We start from the raw sequence: 20,581 nt of genomic DNA on the forward strand, positions 1-20,581 counted from the left end.
GCACCGGTCGAGTATCTTTACTTTCAGTGTTAGCAAGTCCTCCATTTTAATTGGCACTATGCTCGCGTTTAGTATGCCATTTCTGCCTTTCATTTCCCAGTTTGTAGAGGCGGTTTCGTCCACGAGTTAAACGAGTCGCATTTGCATCGAATGGCTATTTCGGAAGCATCGAATCTTTGTACAGGGCATCTTCGGCGATAAATGACGAAGGGAAAATGGTACTCTCGAGCGAGCCTGTAATTACGGTAAGTGTAACTCGGCGTAGCCTCTCTTCCACGACGTTTGGCGATCAGCAACCTCTGTTCATCGCATTGTTCGAAACATGCCGTTAGTTGTGTGTCACAAAGTATAGGATATCGTCGTCGTCCGCGTTTGAAGGAGACCCCATAGGTTCGTGGCACGCGCTGCCAGCTGCCCCACAGCTGTCTCTCTCCTCTGTCGTCCCTCATACGTGAAGCCCGGGGTTCTTACCCGAGCGTGGTGAGTTTACCACACAGAACGAGAGCCGTTCACCGTGTGCACGTGCACCAGGTTCGAAACGCGTGCGTCCATCGAAGGTGGCCATTATTTGAGGGGGTATTCTTGTCTGAAACTTTCAAAACATTTTTTTTTTTTTTTTTTTTAATTTTTTGAAGCATTTTATTCAAATTTAGATTTTTTTAAAATATTATTCATTATTGTCCACTTAATAAGAATTTGCCCGCGTCTGGCCCCTCCTCGCATAATTTATAGATATATCTAGGGCTCGTCGCTGCGAAGTTGCATACTCAATGAGGTGCGCCCTTAAGGAACGTCAAGTTGCACGCCTCGAAAGGGTGAATCAGCACCCTTGTTGCTTAAGAACAGGGTGTCCCTTTAATACAATTTCAAATACGCGCAACAGCTTTCACAACTTCTGGGTTTCAATTAAAAAATAAAATTCTTCAAACGCTTTTTATAATTTCAACGAACGCTTTGTACTTCCCCTCCGCTATTTTTCTCTGTTTTGTATTACCTGTAAATTTTATACGAACACGTATCGCTTGTTTGTCGTATCACTGGAATACGGGGTTTTACATTTGCGGTTTCTCATCCGGCTTGTCCGACACGCAGGAAATAGTCCTGAAGTGTCCTAGAGGATGCAAGGCTATTGGGTTTCGTGTGGAAAAAAGCGTGAGCGGCGTGGAAAAAGTTGGAGAAAGGGGCGGACATCGCCGAGGGACGAAGAGACGCGAGTGCTTGTGCTGAAAGTAGAGGGAAAAAAAAACGGAAAACCAAAGCTCCGTACGATGAAGACCGGAAATCCTAGGCCATTCAACCCTGACACCCGCTATATATTTAGACATAAAGAGACACGCTCTAATCCGATCGCATAGATACTTTCGCGACGACCGATCGGAGGGGGCTGCGCAATGAAATCTGATACGTCGCGAATTTGCATTTTCCAGAAATTCGGTGGTACGCGCAGCATAAGTCAAACTAATCTACTTTAATTAACATGCAAATTTGTCTCGTTTAGATCAACCCAAATAAATAAATAAAATAAATTCTTCTGCTCCCGAAGAAGCGAAGTAAACGATCGTCGCCAACGTGATAATTATAAATTAATTATCTGCGAGTGGCGTTACCCTTTTTCATTATTCATACGACAAATAACCTGTGGCACTTGTGGCCAGACAATAAACATTAGCGCACCGTTTCGATACTATCAACGTCCCAAAGAAAAATTTAACGCTTCCGCGAAGGAAGTCGATCATTTCCTATTTGCTTATTGCATAATCACGCACGCAACCCCGTTTCAGTATCGACTCTAACTCCGCACACATATTAAGCTGCTAGTTAACCAAGTCGAGTTACACCTATTACATACCTAATTCCCTATTCTAATAATTTTCATCAAACTGAAAACGTTGTCAATAATTCTTCTGGTGTTTATCGACGAATCTAATGTATTTAAAACGAAACAAAGACACCAGTAACTAAAACTTTGACATAATAAAGAAGTCCATTATCTGAAACCTCATCAGCATAAAATTATTTACGAAAAGCAGTGTTTACGAACGTCGGCGTCCATGGCACGACTGAACAAGCATAACGACGGAGAAACGTTCTCTTTGAAAAATTCTACGTGAAAGCTGCAAAGTATCCGCGTCTTTAGAGACACAATACCAGCAGTAGCGGCCTTCTCGAAATAGACGAGAAGCCCAGCCCTCCAAACTCGTCCGAAAATAAAACAGGTTTCTTCCCTGCGAGCCGCGCAGTCCAATTGGTCGCATCTGACAACGGAGTTCACTGATTAATCGACGATTAAACAGGAACCGAAGCTTCGCGTTTTATCGTCGGTTTCTTTTTTTTTTTTACAATGACCGTGGGACACGAGTTGACAACGAAACGATTCCTTTTTTCCTCATTTCGACGGGAAAAACAACCGCGTGCAACTGTGCAATCCGCTCGCTGCAATTGTCCAAACAAACTGTATTTCACGGAGACCGCGCGTTTCTTTAATTTATGAATTGCATCACCAAGGGCACGTGCGTTCTGTGCAGTCGCTATCGATATGCTCCTCGATGTTTCACCACGCGGTGACACTTTATTGGCAATGTTTGACAGTGCGCAGACAATGGACGCTGAAAGGAAGATGAAGATGAAAGGCACAAAACGGTTACAAGTCACCTTTATCTGTAAAGCAATGAAATTAAGTTTCGTTTGCCTTGCGCGGATCGGTTGGAAATTTTTTCTGTGATATTTTATTATTTATTTTGATTTCTTATTTATATGTGCGAAGCCAGCTACCGAGTGTCCCCGAATAACCAATTAATTGAAAAAAGATTGACCTATTTCCACTTATATTATTTTGAAACGTGAAGAACACCTGGTTCTTACTATGATAAGCTACCTGTGTTTCTTGTGTCTCGCGTCCAAAGCAATCAGCTCCATGACACTCGGTCCATCCTCGTTTTGATAGTCCTCCCAGTTCATCTTCTTAACATTCGCGCCTTTGAAGTAATCGTCGTCATCGTCGTCGAAATAATCGTCGTGAATGTCCTCGTATTTTCTGGTCGAGTCGTTATTCAGCAACAAACGCCCCAACTCTTTCGCTTTCTTTTGCTTTCCCCTCGGCACACCGACGCTATCATCCTTATCAACATTTCGCTTTTCCTTTTTTCCTGCCAAATCAAGCAAAAATTTCAGTGAAAATGAATATTTCTGCATATTTCTTAAAGTTTCATTTCGAACCGTTAGAAGCTGATGTTTCGTATTCTTTACGAAATGATGATTTCTCGTGCTGATGGTCTGGCTCCTGTTTATTCGACGTCGCAGGAATGTTTGTTGGTATAGGTGTGTCAGAAAATGGCGAAACAGCCGTTGTACCCCGTGAAAAATCATTGACGTCATCGGTGAGAATCATTGAATGTATTTCTAGAAAAGTAACCACCGAGTAGTATGGAGCAACTGTTTCGCCGAATGCAATAATAAATTACTGGCAGCTCCGTTGCTGGTGAGATATATCTCGGATTTATTATAGTAAACGTGACTATTCAATTTTAACGAGCGTCGTACGTCATGTTAAGGAATAAAAATATTCAGTAACGTAAAACTGAGTCTATATTTAACTAGACAAGTATGAAATAATTCTTCGGTATACTTACTCGCCGAAACGTGGGAATCCAGTGTGTTCATTAAACAAATAAATAATAAATAAACTATCGTCCCGTCACAGTACATTTTCTAAACAGTCTTCAACACTTGCCGAAACGGTCCTGCTTATCAGAACTCCGTCAACAATCTGACGAGGCAGCAATTATCCGCAAGGGTAGTCCAAAGTCAATAACGCTGTTGCCACCACGCGAGACAATCGCAATTATTTACAATCAACCGTATACAAAACACACACACACGACACGCAGAAATCGAACCAAGGATGTGTAACAAGTCAAGAAATATAGTAAGAAAAATCATATTTCCATTTATTTAATCGAACTTCGCGTACTTACTGTTACCTAAACCTAAATCAGTAGAAAGTTTAACGAATCGTTCTTATCGCGAACGTGTTCTACATATTCAAAAAGCACGTTACTGTGTATCATATCACTGCGTAACAGGCCTGAAACCACCGTTGGCAAATGGCGGCGTATTGTAGGACGGGTAAACGTTGAAATCGTTGGATACGTACTCGGGTATCTGCTCCTGATGGAAGTCGTTCGTGGGTGAGGAATCGACGGAGGGATTGGAGTAATAATGATATCTGCCGTCCGAGTAAAAGTTGACGGGTTTGTCGTAAGTGGGTAGATTGTAATTAATGTGCTCGTAGTCGTGGTACTCGTTCGTTTCCGTGGTGAAGTCGACGTGGTGCACGTCTTGAGGATATCCACCGTAGTAGCCGTTGAAAGGCAGACTGGTCGCGTTGTTAATCGTCGTATTTTTCATTTGCATGACATTTTCTGGCTTAGTGTTTGGTCCTGCTCGAAAATCAGGCGAATTGTCTTTTTCGAGGTCTCCAGGGGCAAGCTTTACGGAGTTATCGTCCTTCTTCTTCGATTCCTTTCGCAGGTCGCATACGATAACGGTGCTCGACTCCTGTGGATCGTCACAAAAAATAACAAAATGGATAATTAATATGGAAATTGATCAGAGGTATAGGTATGAGAAGCAGTTTTTAGATTTTTGGAAGGTTTGAGATAAATGTGTCCCTGAGGAGTTTCTTATCGTATGAGTGGAAACAGAAGTTACTATTACTGTACAATACTGCGGGTACTTATGCGAATTAATATTTTTATGTACTCAGGTGTAGAACAGACATGTTAATTGAAGTATGTTTTGACTCCTACATTTATATATTCTATTAACATTATACCCAGCACTAGAGTCTACATATATACATATTATATAGTTTTAGTGTATATCGAAAATAGACAGGAAGTCACGTGATTTTCCTGGACTAATTTCTATTTGTTCGCCCTACCAAATTCGTACCTTCTCTTCCGCGTTCCGAATGTCTTCGACTGGCAATTCTGCACTCTCGGCAGCCTTCTCTTCGACGTCGTTCGGAGTTCCGAGATTCTCAACCTTCGTGGACTCCTTTGAATATTCGTCGTTGTTGTTCAACAAGTCGTTCGGTTTTTTATTCTCTAATAAATTCGACACTTGCTGATACTGAGCCAACGTTTGAAAATCGTTTTGACCACCGTTGATCGCCTGCATCACCGAAGGATTCAGTAAAGGATAAAGCCCCAAGGAGGTGGCCAAGACGTAGGGATGCGGCAAGTACTGATAAGGGAACGGAAGTTGGGAAGCACCGAAATTTAAGTTCGCTGGTGAAGCTTTGGCATAGGTGTTCACGTTTGGTGGTACACCCGGTATACCGCCTACACTTAAACCAGCTAGGAAAGCCAAAGGTCCTAAAAATCTATTCTTCCTGTTCGATAAGTCTACCTTCGTGTTCGCGATCTTTTTCAAGTCTTCAATTTTCAATGGATTCTGTAGTAGGCGTAATGAATTCTTCCAGACCTGTGTCGCTTGCGTTACACTGTCATCATTCTTCAGAGTTGATGTCACTATCGGTTTGCGAATCATTTTTGCGTTTTCAGTCGTTGCGGTGGCATTGCAGAACAGACCTGAAGTAATAAATAATCTTAGTAAAACATCCTTCTCAGAGAAGAAAAAAAATAATTCACCACTTCCATAAGTTTGAATTGTTGACCATGAATACTTACCGGGAGAGCAAATGCTGGCACTTAGAATCAAAAAGGTGAAAATGTTCATTGTGACTGCACGATGCTTGGAACGAGAGTGAAGAAAAACCAGTGGAGCTGCCTAACAAAACTGAAAACCTGCGGGTCACCCTCATGTTCTACTTCGTGAAAGTGTGTTTCTTAGATATCGTTAAAAATATGATAATGTACGGCAATCTCCACTTCCTCGTTAGGATATGTGGGTTTCTATTAGAAACTTTTTCATTTTCCGGAAGTACTTCAATTAATAGGTCTTCGTTTCTTTCTTTTGATTGTGTCCTATTCTTTGAATCCTTTACAGATGCTACGTTTCAGCATACTTTTACAATAATTTAATGTATCTTAAACATGTTTTGTTGATTAGAATCTTAACTTGCAATCTTCTGTACTTGTTATTAGTTAAAAGGTCCAGTCTTGATATTTTCGATTTTAAAATTTGGCGCGCATGACAGCGACGCTGCGCAGTAGTGCTCTTGATGTCCGCCATTCGGAGGGAATCTTCGCTCTTCGCTGCCGGAAATTTTTTTGGAAAAGATGACCACTACAATCGAAGACACTGTAAAATTGAATGAAAACAGCACCGGCTTAGACTTTGCGACTCCTGAAAAACAAGAAGCTCGTGCATTTCTGCGCGAGCGATTTCTGCGAGTGATTACCGGAATTGTTGGTACGACGTTTTGCTTTTTTCAGTCTGACCCCCTTTATTTCGAATCGAATGCTAGGAAAATATTTATCCAATTTCCGCGTAGACTCGCTGATACTTATTAATCGTCACGTTTACAATTTAAATCAATTTAATTGCACGCACGATTGCTTAAATATGGCGCCAATACCGACGCTGTAATTGTCTTAATGCGCGAACATTCGATTATAAATTTCGTTAAATTTGATTTTCATCGACGGAAATAGTACGCGTTTATTCCTACATCGTGACAGCAATTGTACAACGAACATTTGCTTAGAAATTTGAATAGCTGTGTCTAATGTCAAATGCACTTTATTTGTTACAGGTAAGCAAGCAGAATTTCATTTATATGAGAAGACGAACGTTTCTGCTGAGTTTAGAGGCTGTGATGTGGATTGTTTAGAGGTGTATGTGCGTAATTTGCACACACCGTTGGGAAAGATTCCAGAAGCAGTGTTGAGAGCCACCGATATCATTCATTTCGACGTGGATAACATTAACACTGCACAATAAAGTCTTCATGTATTAGTGAGTGACACTGGTATTTTTATTTTTCAGTAGGAAATAGTATCTTTATTTATTAACATATTCTTAATAACTTATACAAATATTTATGTACAATACATAGTTTAAGATCGACGCATGTTTAACATTGTATTTATTTCTGAGATGATACGCCTTAAGTGATCAATTATTTCCTTGAGATGCCTATTTTTTAATACAACTTGCTGCAAAAAGTTTAACTTAATTTTATAATTTGTAAAACTTAGTATTTCATTTTTTATTGAGTAAATTATAATCTGGACTAACCTCCATAATTTCTTTGCTTTCTTCACAAGCCAGTCTGTAAGCCTCAGATGTCTTTTTCTCATCAGATTTCATATCCCACTCTTCTTTCAAAGGAATTAAACTTTCTATGTGTGTATATTCCATACCTTGAAGTTGACAGTTTTCGTTGCATTTTTCATAAATCAGTCTTAACCGTTTGAATAATAATTTCAATGTTCTTAGTTGTTCTTGTACTTTATTCTTCTTTTCATTAGCTAAACTCGACCCTTGAGCCATGCCTAAAAATTGTATAATCCATCTAACGATGTAATTGAACATATGCTGAAAAGAATTCTAATTATTTATATCCTAAATACCATTCGGAGGTTGTAAGAGTTTTAATGTTTGAAAAACTTCTAAAGTACGACTGACAATGTCTTGCACAGTTTCTTGGCCAAATCTGCATAAACTGGCAGTGTTAAATTCTTTATTTTGTTGTTGCTGTTGAGGTGGTGGTTGAGTGGGTTGTACAGGTGTTTGGGGTGTGGTAGCTTGATTACTCGTTTGGCTATTTTGCTGCACCATGGCAGCTTGTTGTTGCTGTTGTAATTGTAACTGCTGTTGTTGCATCTGCTGCATTTGTTGTTGCATTGCAACAGACTGCTGTTGTTGTTGCTGCTGAGCTAGTACTTGTTGAGCACTAGGCATACCCATAGCATTTGTCCCTACACCACCTACCCCAACTCCGACACCCACACCTACTCCAAATTGTTGAGGACTTACCATACCTGGAGAGATATCATCCGCTTGTCCATCTGTACTTTACAATTATTTTCCTTATCGTGAATGTACTTACCACCCTGTTGTGGGCCCATCAAACCAGATACCATTTGTCCTCCACCAAATTGGGTACGCATTGCAGATTGTTGTACATTGGGAAACCCAGATGGGAATGGATGTTGCTGACCCGCCATATTATTTTAGTTTTATCGCTATCTCACATTCATTAATATACGATGATATAGGAAGAATCGATCATCAGGATCAGCGAACTTTGAGGTTAAGTACCATTTTAACGCTGCATTTTAACCTTTTCGCACCATCTGATGACAATTTCGCGACAATATTGAATCTACTTTCACTTCCTGATAGACAGAGCAAAAAATAATTATGAAAATATTGCTCAAAATAAAAATTATGTTTGACACACGCGATAGTTTCGAAATCAATAATTTCTACAGCTATACAACTCTGTTCCCTATGCAGCGTTACATATAAAATTACACCATCGTGCCATCAATACTTAAATAACAATAAGATATACATTGTTCCTCTCTGTACGTGCTCCGAAAATCGGACGTCTCACATATTACGTTATAAATTGTTGACATCACATTGCGCACGTGTACCGCGCTTGCACTGTCAGCGATTTATCTTACCGACTTCTATTTCAATTGTACAACGTAACAAAATTTAAAACAAATTTAACAACTATCCGCCTCTGATTTACTTTTCTACATAAGTAACGATTTTATTCGAATCTCGGATTTTTTATACGTTGCAGAATTCTCTAAATATGGATCCTTGTAGTTTGTAGTGTCGCAACATGAGGGCAGTAGCTTTCAATCTTCAGGATCAAGGATGATCTCGTCGTACCTAGTTTACAATGCATATTTGTTTACTAAACAACAACCGTATGACGTACAAACAGGTGTATTTTAATAATAAAATAATACATCGTACCTTCCGTGCCCGTATTCAGTCCTGGATTATGTTTTTATTATTTTAGAATAAGTGTCATAAGCAATATTATAGTAGGTGTGCTTATGAAGGGGGCTCCACCAAAATTAATGCTCGAAGAAATCATGAATGAAAGTTGATTTCTTTTTCATTCGAAGAGCTCAGTTATTATCAAAAATACTGACTGGATTAAAACTTACATTTCTTTTTTTTTTTATTTAAAGTTCGTATAAATAAATATAAAATCGCACATTTCGCGCAGTTTTATATTTTTCCCGTGCGTGGTCAGAATGAAAACTCGTTGATACATACTTAGCAGCAACAAAACATCCCTCGAAACAAAGGATCAAAGTCGAAGTGAAATTCTTTGAAAGATAGGTCAGAATTTGACGGTGTTTGTGCGATGTCTACACAGGAGATAAGGTCAGCGCACACGAAATGAACGAGAGTGTAGACCAGTGATTCTTAACCACTATGTCGTAGCATACCACTGTCCCAGGAAGTCATCCACACTGCCCTGTAAATGTTTGTCGACAGATCCAATGATTCTTTTCTTTCTTTTTTCTTTTTATTAATTTTATGTCTTTTTTTTAAACTGTACATAGCTAAATAAATTAAGGATGTTCTAAGAAGCTATACAGTGAGGGGAAAAAATAAAAAAAAAATGTACCTTTGACCTGTATAGCGAAGCAAAAAGATCAAGAATTTTCTTTTAAGTTTTACAAGTAAGCTAAACAAAAATTAAGAATATTCCTATAAGGTGTATAGCGAGGAAAAAGATCAAAAACCTACTTTTAAACTGTACAGTAAGGTAAACAAATCAAGGATCTTCCTACGAGCTGCACAGTTAGGTGAACAAATAAAAAGCCTTCTTTTAAGCTGTCCCTTAAGAATCTTCTTCGAACCACTGCCACAAGCTTTAGGAATCCTATACCGGGAGTATAAAAAAGGTTAAGAACCACTGGTGTGAACGCAACGGGCCAATCTTCTGTCTCCCGTGCACCTTGCTTGCCTGCTCGCTCACAGGAACATTTCTTTCTTCCGACACAGAGTCAGTGTCCACCGCGCTGTCACATGGGCTATATGGTCGCGCTGAAAAACGACGTCAAAATGCTTCGAGGACGATCGATCCTCTTTGTGCTGTTCACAAACGTTATTCTCTCTATCGAGGGTAGAACCATACAAAACGGGGCTCCCAAGTTCGATAGCAGTACCCTGAAGAGCCTAGGAGATCTAGATCGATCGGTGGACGAAAGTATGGACGGCGAAATAATCGAGGATCCACCCTTGAAGAGGGAAGCTGTAAGCAGCCATCATCGTGAAGAATCCAGCGCGAAGAAACCTAAGAAGAGGAGCGACAACTCGTGTCCTTACGGAAACAAAGACATGTGCTTAATATTTTCTCTGTCCAAAATCGCCAACGTTCAAATCGCTGTTCCCGATCAGAGATCGTCGGATCGAAGTCTGATGGCGAAAATGTTCGACGCGTCATCGAAAAGCAGCGGAAGATACGAAGAAGAGAAACCTCGACATCTTTCAAAGGAACGAATGGATCCACCCAACGTCCATTGCGGAGCGATTCGCGACGTCTACATACCGGAAGTCAAGCAATACCTGCCAGCCTTCGCGTGCACGTTTGGAAATAATACGTTCGTTCTGTCCAGCGCGAGATTCCTTCAAGATCGACGGCGATATTTGAGTATAAGCGTGAATGAAAACACCCTGGAAAATATCAAATTCGCGCCGAAGATTTCCAGGAGCAACGAGGCGAACGTGATACCTGCTCTGCTGGTTTTGAATGGCGCCAACAACGATTACAGGATAGAGACGCGTGAAACTGGCAACGGAATGTCGATCAGAGGAAGAAATTGATAAGAAAGTAACAAACGAGTAGTCGTGTTCCGTGGACGGTTCGAACACCCGATGATAACTTCGAATTCTCTATCTTCTGTCGAGTGAACTACACGTATACGCGAAACGTCATTTCTACGCCTTTGTAATGTTTGTTACGAAATAAATCAGTTTTATCGATTTTACGAAATTTAAAGTTGATTATAATACGATGTTTCGATCACTTTGGCCCTACGATCGAGAAAAGATATACTAAAAATTTCGCACACACTTTAATCGAGTTTAAACCGTAATGTTATTCGATTCGTAACAGTGGACGATAAAGAAAAACCCGTAAGATCTATTTAAACAAGTATTTATCACAAAATTGTCGATTATCCGTATTGCTATAAATAAGTATCACTACGAGGGGTGTCATTTTGATTTCTCTTCTAACGATTGATTCTCTATCCGTTCCTTCTCCAATTGAAGCGCCATTTTTGGCGTGAGGGCTAGCTTCCGAACGTTGGAGAGGACGTTGGGAAGACGTTGTTCCTTGACAGGTAGTATTTCGTCAGTAAGTATGGACGCGGAGGCGTCCTCGTCCATGGAAGAATGCCGTGCGTCCTCGCTTAGGCGAAGATCCGGTTTGACTGATTCGTCGATAATGATTTGATCGACTTTCACAACTGGTCTAAAAGTTCGTACGTTCTTCCTGCGTTGAGGTTTGTCCGACGATAATTCGATCGGATTCGGGCTCGAATGGGGCACACCGTACGAATTCTCCGTTTCCTCCTCAATTTCGACTCGGAGGTCCTTCAGGGCTTTCTCTTCTTCTTCGGTCAACGGTAGGACCTTGAAAATCAAACGATTGAATGATTTATTTAGTAATTCAGAATGATTCATTTTGTTTTGAATATCATTATGATATTTAGTAGATCGACATTGATCAGTCGTAAATTAATATATTCGATAGTTTTAGTAAAATCTCTGAACGTACTATATTCATCGTTCACGGTGAAAGAATCGATTGTCTCTGTCAAGCCACGCAGATATTTATCTTAAATGTATGAATAATGTTCGCTGACGGTGTTAATTTACTCCTATGAACAGGGTATAAGTTGAGACGACAAGCGATTTAATGAGTCATCGATTTCTTCCTTAGATTAGCCATTGTGCGCGAACGTCAATTAAAAATAAAAATGTAGAAGTACGTGTGTAGAAGCTATGTACACAGTTTAAAATACTGCTAATGATATTTCTCGGAAATGTCGCATCGATTGTCGTCAGGCGCATGCAATTACCGTGAAATAATAACCACGTACCGAGATAGTCGATGATAAGTGACTCGAGACGCGATAAAAACGTTGGAATTTCGATTAATTTAAGTAATGTGGGTAATAGAACAATTAGGATAGTTGATGTAGTAATATAAATTCGAATCCAATGCATACTTTGACTACTGGCTGAGAGACTGCTTTTTTCTTGGACGTTTCCGTCGGTTCCTCATCCGCTGGTTTCATCTTCTCGTCTTTGGTTGGTACATCGTTATCCACCTGTCTGACGTGCACAGCTTCCACGTGGATTTTGCTTTCCTCGTCCTCCTCGAGGCTGATAGCGGCCGGACCTTCGACGTTAGCTAAGTTCTTCTGCAACGCGACGTTCAAAGATATCGTTAGTCGTCGAATAATTTGACCGGGGAATCTAAAAGACACTTTCTTTCTTTTTCCTTTATTTTTCGTTGAAGGCAAAATAAGTGCTAACTTTTAGCGAGAGGATGAAATGGTACGTGTTAAATTGTCTCGGGTCACCTTAGGTAAGCTCGATCCTTCGTGAAACGCCTCTGCTAATGCGGGATTTATTTCCTCCAATGGTTGATCCCCGTGCCTTATATAAACGGGGATATAACCCGGGATGCTAGGTAATAGTTGGAGCGGGAATGGATCTATAAGAAATTAAGATCGAATTAAAGATACGTTAAAGAAGCGGCGGCCTTTGAGACATGATAATTCGCGATTACATGTACTTATGTATGTACTAAGTGATAGTCCACAAATAGACGTTCATCGTGCAAGATACGAGTCCTGTAGCAATGAAACATCTTCAATGATTACGAATCGATTTCTGATCGAAGCTTCACCGGGGGTATTTATGCGGGATGCGCGACGATGAGGATACGGGATCACCGATTTAAATATCCCATGATCTAACACAGCGATGAGCAACCTCTGTTTTTCAGTAAAAATTGAATATAACGTTTAACAAATCTATTTTATTAATTTAATATCTGTTAATCTTTCGTCCAGGACATAGGCGTGTACGTATTTCTTGTGTGGATCTTGGTTCTTTGGTTCGCTAGAAGCGAAGTATTTCCTGATATTCATTATTCATACTATTCGCTATTTACACATTATTATTATTCAGCCGTAGATACACCACGGTACGTCCTCTCTGCGTTTCTTCTCGTATGTAAGGTTCACTCTATTCGAATACCTACTCGAATAGTCGTTAACTTATAAACCAAACTGTAAATTCCCTGTCTTAGAAAATTCAAGTAACGAAGATTTTCGTTTAACATCGAAACTACCAAGCCGATCAATATCATCCGTATACTTCAAACTTCTTCTTAAAATCAAAGTTATACTCGTAAATGTTAGCCTCTGTTGTTGCAGTCACTCGATGATCCACGAAACTTGATCGATCCTCACCCAGCAGGTCGCTCATCGCTCACGCATCGATCCAACAAACCGCCGACCACGTTCCACGCGTATAATTTTATGTACACTCCCGTTCGCAAGCGTTAACATAACGATCCCCGGCTTCGATTCACTTCGATTCGCCCCAGACGTGTCGTTTCTCGCGCTCGATCACGAAACCTCGGCGACCATTCGAATGCAGAATGCACACTTCACCCGATCGACTGCTCCGCTCGTACGTGCACATTCCGGTAGCGTAGGCGGTTCCGTTTCGACCACTCGATCCATAATCGATCACAGATATCCCCGTCGTTCACACGAAGCGGTATTCGAACGCGAGAAATCGTCGCTCCGGCATCGCCACTCGATCGTCCCACGGCTCGATCGAGCACCTCGTGGGATTCGTATTTCGGCACGTTCCACGCGGGATTTTCGAATATTTTTTACTCACGGGCATAGTCAACGGAGAGAGACATTAGAAGCACAAGATGGTAGACGTATGCCCTGGTACCACGCAGCATCTCGGCAGCCTGCATCTTTGAACGGTACTGAGCCCCCGTGGCACGGGGCTCGCTCCTTTATATGTACCGTCCCCTCCTACCCCCATTCTGCTCGCAGACTATGCCAGGGACTGTTCCCTCGGGGTTAACCATTCCGTTAATACTCGAGCAAAAAGTTCAATCTTCCTTTACTTTCGGCAATCGGGGCCCGTTGTTTATTAGGACGCCTCCCGTCAGCCGTTTCTAGGAAACCGATCGATCGCGGAACGTGCCGCGTTTCAGCCTGCTTTTTCGTCCTGTTACCAGGATTCCTCTTCGGCGGCTCCTTCGCTTCGAGGAAGGGAAGGCACATACTCGACCGTTCGTATGCGCGCTGGGTCACCGGTAATCGAAATAAATAAACATTGGCGAGACTCGGGGAAGGGATTTGAAATTTCGAGTGGTTCGGGGTCAAAATGGCTCGTTCGACGACTGGTTTGATAACAATTTCGATAGATGATTTATGAGAGACGTATTTTGGTTGGGAGCTTCGAATAAAAGTATCCTTCGACGGGCTAATTTTGTAATAATTGTTAGTAGTAAATTTGAGCTAAGAGATTTGATAGGATCCAACCATCTTTTGTATTCCTTCTCGATACAAAAATACTTTGTTCAAAAACGAAATCTCGAAACTCCTTCAGATGCTCGAGGACTATCTGGGTTAAGAACAGGGTCCTTCGCGTCTCGCAGATAATAATCATACCTTGGCAGCGAAGGATCTTCGACCTTGAGTCCTCTTCTTCTTCCTGATCGTTCGAGTGAGTCCGTTTCGTGGAACGCCGGCGCGTAAGTCTTGCGAATCGAAGGCCAGATTGATCCACGAACGATAAAGATTGATAAATCGTAATGGCGGCTCCGTACGTCGCGTTTCGATCCTGTCTAGATATCTCTCGGAGTTCCTATGCGTCGCAATGAAGTCTCCTGTAAACCGTTGAATGGCAGTCATTTATAACCGCGAATAATATCCAGAATCCATTTTCGATGCATTCGAGATCTAACGTGATTTATGAATTTCTGTGACTTCGTTTATGAAATAACTGAAGCAACTGAATGCACGAGGCAAGTGAAGCAAATAAAGAAAGTGTAGCAGATGTAGCAAACGAAGGAAACGAAATATGTGAAGTAAATGAAACGGATGAAGCAAGTGGAAGACATGGAGGTAACGCAGTAATTAAAAGAAACGAAGCGAATGAAACAGATAAAGGAAATGAAGTAAATACAGCAAATGAAACAAGCTAAGCAAATAAAAAAATTAAAATACCCAAAATTCGTTGAACAACCTAAGCAGTCTAACCTTGATGCACCTGGTGATTTGCACACCGTGATGTGACCCACCGTTCAATTTTAATGCTGTCTTATTGTGCGACGTTCTAGCCTCGGGGGCGATGATGTATCCTGAACGAAAGGTCAGGATCACAGCACGTACTCGACGATTCGTGTAGTCTCCTCAAACGTTCTACTCATTCTCGTTGCAACGCTCAACAGGTTTGGGAACAGCTCGATGCACGCGTGACACCATCTCCGACGGGATTTAAAATTGCATCACTTTCCGTTTTACGTGTCGCGTTTATCAATTGATACATACATACATTAAGACCTTTTTCCCCGGCGGCATTTTGTGGGGCGGTTTGCATAAATTACGCGTACTCTTCTTCTTTTCGGTTGGAATGTAACTTGGATATGCACAGTCTCTGTAATTGGTTACCAATTTTGTTTATTTTCTGTGGTGGATCTTCTTTGGACAGGGTCAAATATTGTAGGTTTTTTGTTTTGATTTATTTGAAATTGTTCGTAGTGTTCGAAGTGGACTAGACTCGGTACTGTTTATTGTTTCTAATTTCTGGAATTTTATCTCTTTCATTTGCCTCGTTTACTTGCCTCGTTCATTTCATTTCTTTTGGATTTCGTCCAAACACTTCATTTCAAATAAATTAATCGAAACGGATACTATCATTCATACGTATTATCCAGAACTGGAATTACAGGTAATTAAAAATTACGTCACTTTCTGTTTTACATTGCTCGACACGAGTCAGGGCTCCGCTGGCTGATTAGCAGCGCATCATCGATCGACGTCCCCCTTTCCGCTCACGCGTGTTAAAGAAGGATGTAAGTGACCACATAGTAGATACTGTATTGCCGGATGCGCGTGCATAATCTCTCGCCCGTTGACACAGTTACACTTCAGGTTAAGCAGGTCGATCCGCGTGTACTTTCAATATTATTTTCGGGGAGAAAGATGCTCCGGTCAGGAAATCGAATCGAAAGGCATCACCGACTGGAAATCGCCACGTTTTCACCTGGCAATAAGGAACAGATCCAGGTGGAAACCGGTTCGATGCAAACACTTATCGTCTAACTAATCGCTATTCGTTTTCTGCTGTATCACTCCGCTAGCAAGAAATTTATTGCAAATTGGTGAGAAATTTACGCTAAATTGGTCGTTATGTTGCTATCTTTATTCGAAAGTGGAAGTACGTGCATTGCTTGCACTACTTATGTTCGGAGTGAGTTCCCTACTTAGGTTAATTCGTTCCGCATATCTCCGCGTTGAATATGATTCGCTTTTGATGCGCAGTGTTAATCTGAAAGGCAGTCGCGGTTGACACCAGGTTACTGGAAATTTCATATTAGATTTCTATTACCAAAGTATTGCTGCATTACGGAAGTTCATTTACTGGAACTAAATACATTGACATAAAATAAGACGGACTCTGTAACCAAAGACCAAACGAAGACTTCGTTCAATTTCTTCCTTATTATTCTAGATGCAGAAAAAGTTTATTGAACTTTCTTCTGGGAAATTTAATTCCATCGAATATTTACCTAAAACATTTTGCAGAATATTCACAAATAACGAAGATATCGTAGTAAAAAATTTAAAAGCGTTACCCATCGTTATCTGCTCCACTTTTTATTCCTCCCATTGTTCTCGCGCCATCGACACCACGAATGGAAAGTAAGATTCGGCTAAGAATAACTCCTAGAAAATAGGCACCGTAATCGATTCCCGGCGCGTTTTCGGATCAGGTTTTCGGTCGATTTTCATGCGCGGGCGCGCATCGTGGAACGTGGCAGCGGCTAGATCGGTAGCAATTGCCAAACAGGATGTTCTTGTTGCATCGCGGGTCGCGGGAAATTGTCGTTGAAGACCGTTTGTTATGTGTCCCGTTGGCGAATTGGGCCAACGTTGTTCCGGTCGTTCGAACCTTTCCGCGGTTGGCAACCGTTTTTCGCGGGGCGTTGGAAAATCTGCATGGGAACGCAGACATCGGTGTCGGGCGCTTAGAATCGTCGATTCGAGCTGGATGCAACCGGTTTCGTTTACGATCCCTAACATCGCGGATTAAATTAAAGCCTTGCCGTTCTGTAATCACCGTGAAACTTAAGCCACCTCGTATGAATCGCAAGCAAAAAGAGAAGTGCCACTTTAAAGAAGTCAAACGCCGTTTTGTTCGACGATTCTTCGTTACTTCAACTTGCGTCTTATCGCAGGCGCGTTATCAGAGACGAAGCTTTCACTTTTCTGGTTGTGTTAGAATACTGGTTTCGGATAAAAGTTGGTAGCTTTTTTTAGTAGCTGAAAGAATTGACAAAATCTTTCCATGCGATTTGTTTGCATATCGGTGAATTTTACGTTTATTTATAGTCTATTTGCTATCAGTTACTTGAAATACTCTTTTTTCAATTCCCAACGGAATTTCAATCTTTTTCTGGACATAAACCTTTTCCTGTACGAATACTTTCGTCGTTCACTGTGTGCGTGATATGATCGAATCGAGCTGGCGTTAACTACAGTCATTAGCATCGCCACTTTATTAGCGACCATAAAAAAATAACCTATTCGGAATAACGGGTTGCAAACTGGGTCAGCAGTGTCCACGTCCACGTATACATACTGTACGAGACATTGACCCAACGAAAACCGATTAATCTCTCTCGAACGATCGAATTTATCGACTCGATACTGTAATCCGTAACGAATAAGACCTGGAATGGATCTCGTGTACGCGTGCCAGGGCAGAGCACGTTATTCTGGATGAATTAGTCACGCGATCATGTTGCTGATACGTGACAGTGGAAGTACCAGGTGTACAATTTCACGAAAAACGATTAATCATTTTGTCTGAGATGAAACACCCGAAGGAAAAATTATATACGATCGTTCTTAGATGCGAGGAAATTATTTACAAAAAAAATGAAATTATTGAAATGATCGAGTCTTGTTTTATTGGATTCACGGGTGTTTTGCGGTGAATGGTTAAGGAAGAGTGATACACTTTAATTTCTCATTCCTAAGTTTTGTTCACCGGGAAGCGAGACTGTTTCAAGCAAGGAATAAAAGTATACACGTGATTTTGATTTTTCTGACACGACCGTGCAAAATTTCGACTCGCGTAGCCTGCTCGAATAGATCGAAGGAGAAACCAAGGTCCGATTACTTCACCCGTCGGAGTGAGTTTTTGTGATTCGCCCCTGGTTCGCCCAGTTTTTCCTCATTGCGTCCGCTTGGTCCCGAAGACCTCGAGGGTCTTTCGCCGACGGCGACGGTCAACGACCGGGAAATACTCGCGAATTGTGACGAAGAAGATGACGAAGAAGAGGATTGGAAAACTACTATCCGTGATCGAGTCTCGGACGCAAGTCATTCGACGACCTGCAGACCCACATTTTCACTCTGTTTCCAACGAGTACCCTGTTAATCTCTGCCTCCGCAATGATTCACGGTTGAGCATTATCCGTGCTTAAAACCTACGATATTTAAATACTATCGTGAATTGTTAATGGCAATCATACTTCCATGGTTATGGCAGTTTTTGTCTCTTTAATCGCAGGACTTTCTAACGAAATAATATTGCCAATGTAACAAACCGCGACATTATATAAAATAAATTATTATTAAATGATGTGTTAAAATAAAATTTACGAAGATGATAGTAATTTATATTCGCGACGAGTTCGAATATAATCTTCTGCGCGAACTCGGAAACTCGGACTTCGCTTTAGGTGCGGAATTTGTTCCGCACGCGCGCGCGGACTCGGAAAAATAGAGAAAAGAATCAAAACTTCACCGTTATGTTCACCCAACTCGCGCCATAATTACACCACGGACTTGCTACTTGCCAGATGTATACGCACAACGATACAGTACCGCTTAAACCGTGTCGCGGAAGCTGCAGCTCGGCAAGGGGCTAAATTTATACTAAGCAACAATATCGCTGAAATTAGTCGATAAGTTTTGTACTCCGTTATTAATTTTCTACTTTGACCACAGATGGCCACCGTTTCTCGATCTTACTGACGAAGTCTCTGAACCCAACTTAATATTATAAATTCGATCGAATCTCTATAAATCTTAATTAACTATTTTTCGAACGCACTTTCGCCGATCCTTGTTTTGTCCTTGTGGTAATTATCATAAAGTACAGTCGCGATCTCCGTCGATGCTTAATGATCATTACCCACGTACGATCTTTAATTTACGTCGTGCGTTATCCTACGTGACGTGATGTAAACGTTTAGTAATAAAGTAGCCGTGTCGGCCTTCGTTTACATGTTTATCGTCTTCGCTGCAGGCTTGAAACGCACTGCCCGTTTCATTGAACCACTTGTCGCTGTCACATTCGAATAATCGTTTGCAATAATGATTGCACTCTTGTCAATATCAATAAACTTAAAGCAACCAGTTCGACAAAAGTAGAGAGCTAACCATAAACAATTCGAACTGCAATCAGAAGTATGATCGTCCTCTTCTAAGCTTCTACTTGTCGCTATCGCATTCGAATAATAGTTTATAATGATCATCACCGCTCTTATCGATATTGATCAAAGCAACTAATTTACCAGAGATAGAGATCATAACTCAATTGCCAAAATTTTCAAGCAATCAGAAGGAAGGTTGCTCTTAGCTTTCACTCTCCATATCGATAGCTATCGTGGCTCGTCTTCCTTCTCAACGCAACTTCTTTCTCCTTTTTTTTTTACATGGAAATACTCTAACTCGTTACACGTTCCGTGCAAAAAGGAACGAGTGTGTCTGGGACGTAAATGTACCTCCGCCGAGTTACCCGATTACCGACAGGAGATTCAATAAGGAGCCGTGGACGTCGGAATAGTAACTCAACCGGTCTTCCACTTTATCAAGGCTCATGCTTGCTGTTAGAAGTCCCAGCTACATCGTGTTTCGACAAAGAAGCAACGAAAGAAACACGTACCCGGGAAATAACTTTCGCAAATTCAAGTCTGGAAACGATTGACTCGCTGGAAGACATTTATCTTCTTAAGGGCACACAGTTGTCAGTAGCTTAAATTCGAGAATTTTTTTTTTGTTTTAACATTAAAAAAAATTTTTTTTTGAATTTTGTTATTATAGACAAGGCAAAGGACATATTCAGTTTCCATCTAGTTGTAACTTAATCAATTTTTCTCGATAAAATTGAGAACTCTTCGAATAGCTACTTGAGATTAAGACGTAAATTTCAATTTTCTACATACTTATGATCCATTCGCACTTGCATCCGCGTAAATCGTCAGGATCGATAATGAAGCGATGAAAAAGCAATTTGTACCCCATTACATTCTCTTCCGAGTATCTGTAAGGCTACCAAGTTC

General features: G+C 41.0%; 4 protein-coding genes across 7 annotated transcripts; 1 reads left to right on the forward strand and 3 right to left on the reverse strand.

Annotated features, from left to right (window-relative positions):
- Positions 1-3,215: 3,215 nt before the first annotated feature.
- LOC128876582 (uncharacterized) lies at positions 3,216-6,104 on the reverse strand. 2 transcript variants are annotated; one of them, XR_008457075.1, is made up of 3 exons: positions 4,954-6,104; positions 3,630-4,557; positions 3,216-3,399 (listed from the first exon to the last, which is right to left on the reverse strand). XR_008457075.1 is itself a non-coding variant. In XM_054123054.1 (3 exons), exons 1-3 carry the CDS (start codon positions 5,740-5,742, stop codon positions 4,069-4,071), a joined length of 1,179 nt encoding a protein of 392 aa, XP_053979029.1. In that variant the 5' UTR covers positions 5,743-6,104; the 3' UTR covers positions 3,922-4,068. The 2 variants fall into 2 exon arrangements, 1 of the variants encoding a protein (XP_053979029.1); XM_054123054.1 differs by lacking the exon at positions 3,216-3,399 and having other exon boundaries at positions 3,922-4,557; positions 4,954-5,594; positions 5,694-6,104.
- Positions 6,105-6,242: 138 nt separating this feature from the next.
- Positions 6,243-10,955, forward strand: LOC128876588 (uncharacterized). 3 transcript variants are annotated; one of them, XM_054123063.1, is made up of 3 exons: positions 6,243-6,378; positions 6,800-6,924; positions 9,955-10,955. In XM_054123063.1, exon 3 carries the CDS (start codon positions 9,979-9,981, stop codon positions 10,774-10,776), a length of 798 nt encoding a protein of 265 aa, XP_053979038.1. In that variant the 5' UTR covers positions 6,243-6,378; positions 6,800-6,924; positions 9,955-9,978; the 3' UTR covers positions 10,777-10,955. The 3 variants fall into 3 exon arrangements, with proteins under 3 accessions (XP_053979038.1, XP_053979039.1, XP_053979037.1); XM_054123064.1 differs by lacking the exons at positions 6,243-6,378; positions 6,800-6,924 and adding exons at positions 8,087-8,223; positions 8,729-9,327; XM_054123062.1 differs by lacking the exons at positions 6,243-6,378; positions 6,800-6,924 and adding an exon at positions 8,087-8,223 and having other exon boundaries at positions 8,755-10,955.
- LOC128876585 (mediator of RNA polymerase II transcription subunit 30-like) lies at positions 6,941-8,160 on the reverse strand. Its single transcript, XM_054123059.1, has 4 exons — positions 8,021-8,160; positions 7,542-7,952; positions 7,207-7,463; positions 6,941-7,124 (listed from the first exon to the last, which is right to left on the reverse strand). The coding sequence occupies exons 1-4, from the start codon at positions 8,136-8,138 to the stop codon at positions 7,026-7,028; spliced, it is 885 nt and encodes a 294-aa protein (XP_053979034.1). The 5' UTR covers positions 8,139-8,160; the 3' UTR covers positions 6,941-7,025.
- Positions 10,956-11,094: 139 nt separating the features above from the next.
- LOC128876586 (uncharacterized) lies at positions 11,095-14,043 on the reverse strand. The gene is made up of 4 exons (XM_054123060.1): positions 13,882-14,043; positions 12,546-12,679; positions 12,189-12,383; positions 11,095-11,589 (listed from the first exon to the last, which is right to left on the reverse strand). Exons 1-4 carry the CDS (start codon positions 13,964-13,966, stop codon positions 11,170-11,172), a joined length of 834 nt encoding a protein of 277 aa, XP_053979035.1. The 5' UTR covers positions 13,967-14,043; the 3' UTR covers positions 11,095-11,169.
- Positions 14,044-20,581: the final 6,538 nt, after the last annotated feature.

Source organism: Hylaeus volcanicus, chromosome 5, assembly GCF_026283585.1.
Source record: "Hylaeus volcanicus isolate JK05 chromosome 5, UHH_iyHylVolc1.0_haploid, whole genome shotgun sequence".
Lineage (NCBI taxonomy): Eukaryota > Metazoa > Arthropoda > Insecta > Hymenoptera > Colletidae > Hylaeus > Hylaeus volcanicus.

What these genes read in the sequence shown, in the direction of transcription:
- LOC128876588 (XM_054123063.1), top strand. Translation starts at nt 9,979, where the DNA reads ATGGGCTATATGGTCGCGCTGAAAAACGACGTCAAAATGCTTCGAGGA.
- LOC128876586 (XM_054123060.1), bottom strand. Translation starts at nt 13,966, where the DNA reads ATGCAGGCTGCCGAGATGCTGCGTGGTACCAGGGCATACGTCTACCAT. An exon ending in TCTCTCCGTTGACTATGCCC is followed by an intron (nt 12,680 to 13,881) that starts GTGAGTAAAAAA and finishes AATTTCTTATAG; the next exon opens with ATCCATTCCCGCTCCAACTA. An exon ending in TCTCTCAGCCAGTAGTCAAA is followed by an intron (nt 11,590 to 12,188) that starts GTATGCATTGGA and finishes TTGATTTTCAAG; the next exon opens with GTCCTACCGTTGACCGAAGA.
- LOC128876582 (XM_054123054.1), bottom strand. Translation starts at nt 5,742, where the DNA reads ATGAACATTTTCACCTTTTTGATTCTAAGTGCCAGCATTTGCTCTCCC. An exon ending in TGCCAGCATTTGCTCTCCCG is followed by an intron (nt 5,595 to 5,693) that starts GTAAGTATTCAT and finishes TTATTACTTCAG; the next exon opens with GTCTGTTCTGCAATGCCACC. An exon ending in TTCGGAACGCGGAAGAGAAG is followed by an intron (nt 4,558 to 4,953) that starts GTACGAATTTGG and finishes GACGATCCACAG; the next exon opens with GAGTCGAGCACCGTTATCGT.
- LOC128876585 (XM_054123059.1), bottom strand. Translation starts at nt 8,138, where the DNA reads ATGGCGGGTCAGCAACATCCATTCCCATCTGGGTTTCCCAATGTACAA. An exon ending in GATGGGCCCACAACAGGGTG is followed by an intron (nt 7,953 to 8,020) that starts GTAAGTACATTC and finishes ATATCTCTCCAG; the next exon opens with GTATGGTAAGTCCTCAACAA. An exon ending in AAAGCAAAGAAATTATGGAG is followed by an intron (nt 7,125 to 7,206) that starts GTTAGTCCAGAT and finishes AACTTTTTGCAG; the next exon opens with CAAGTTGTATTAAAAAATAG.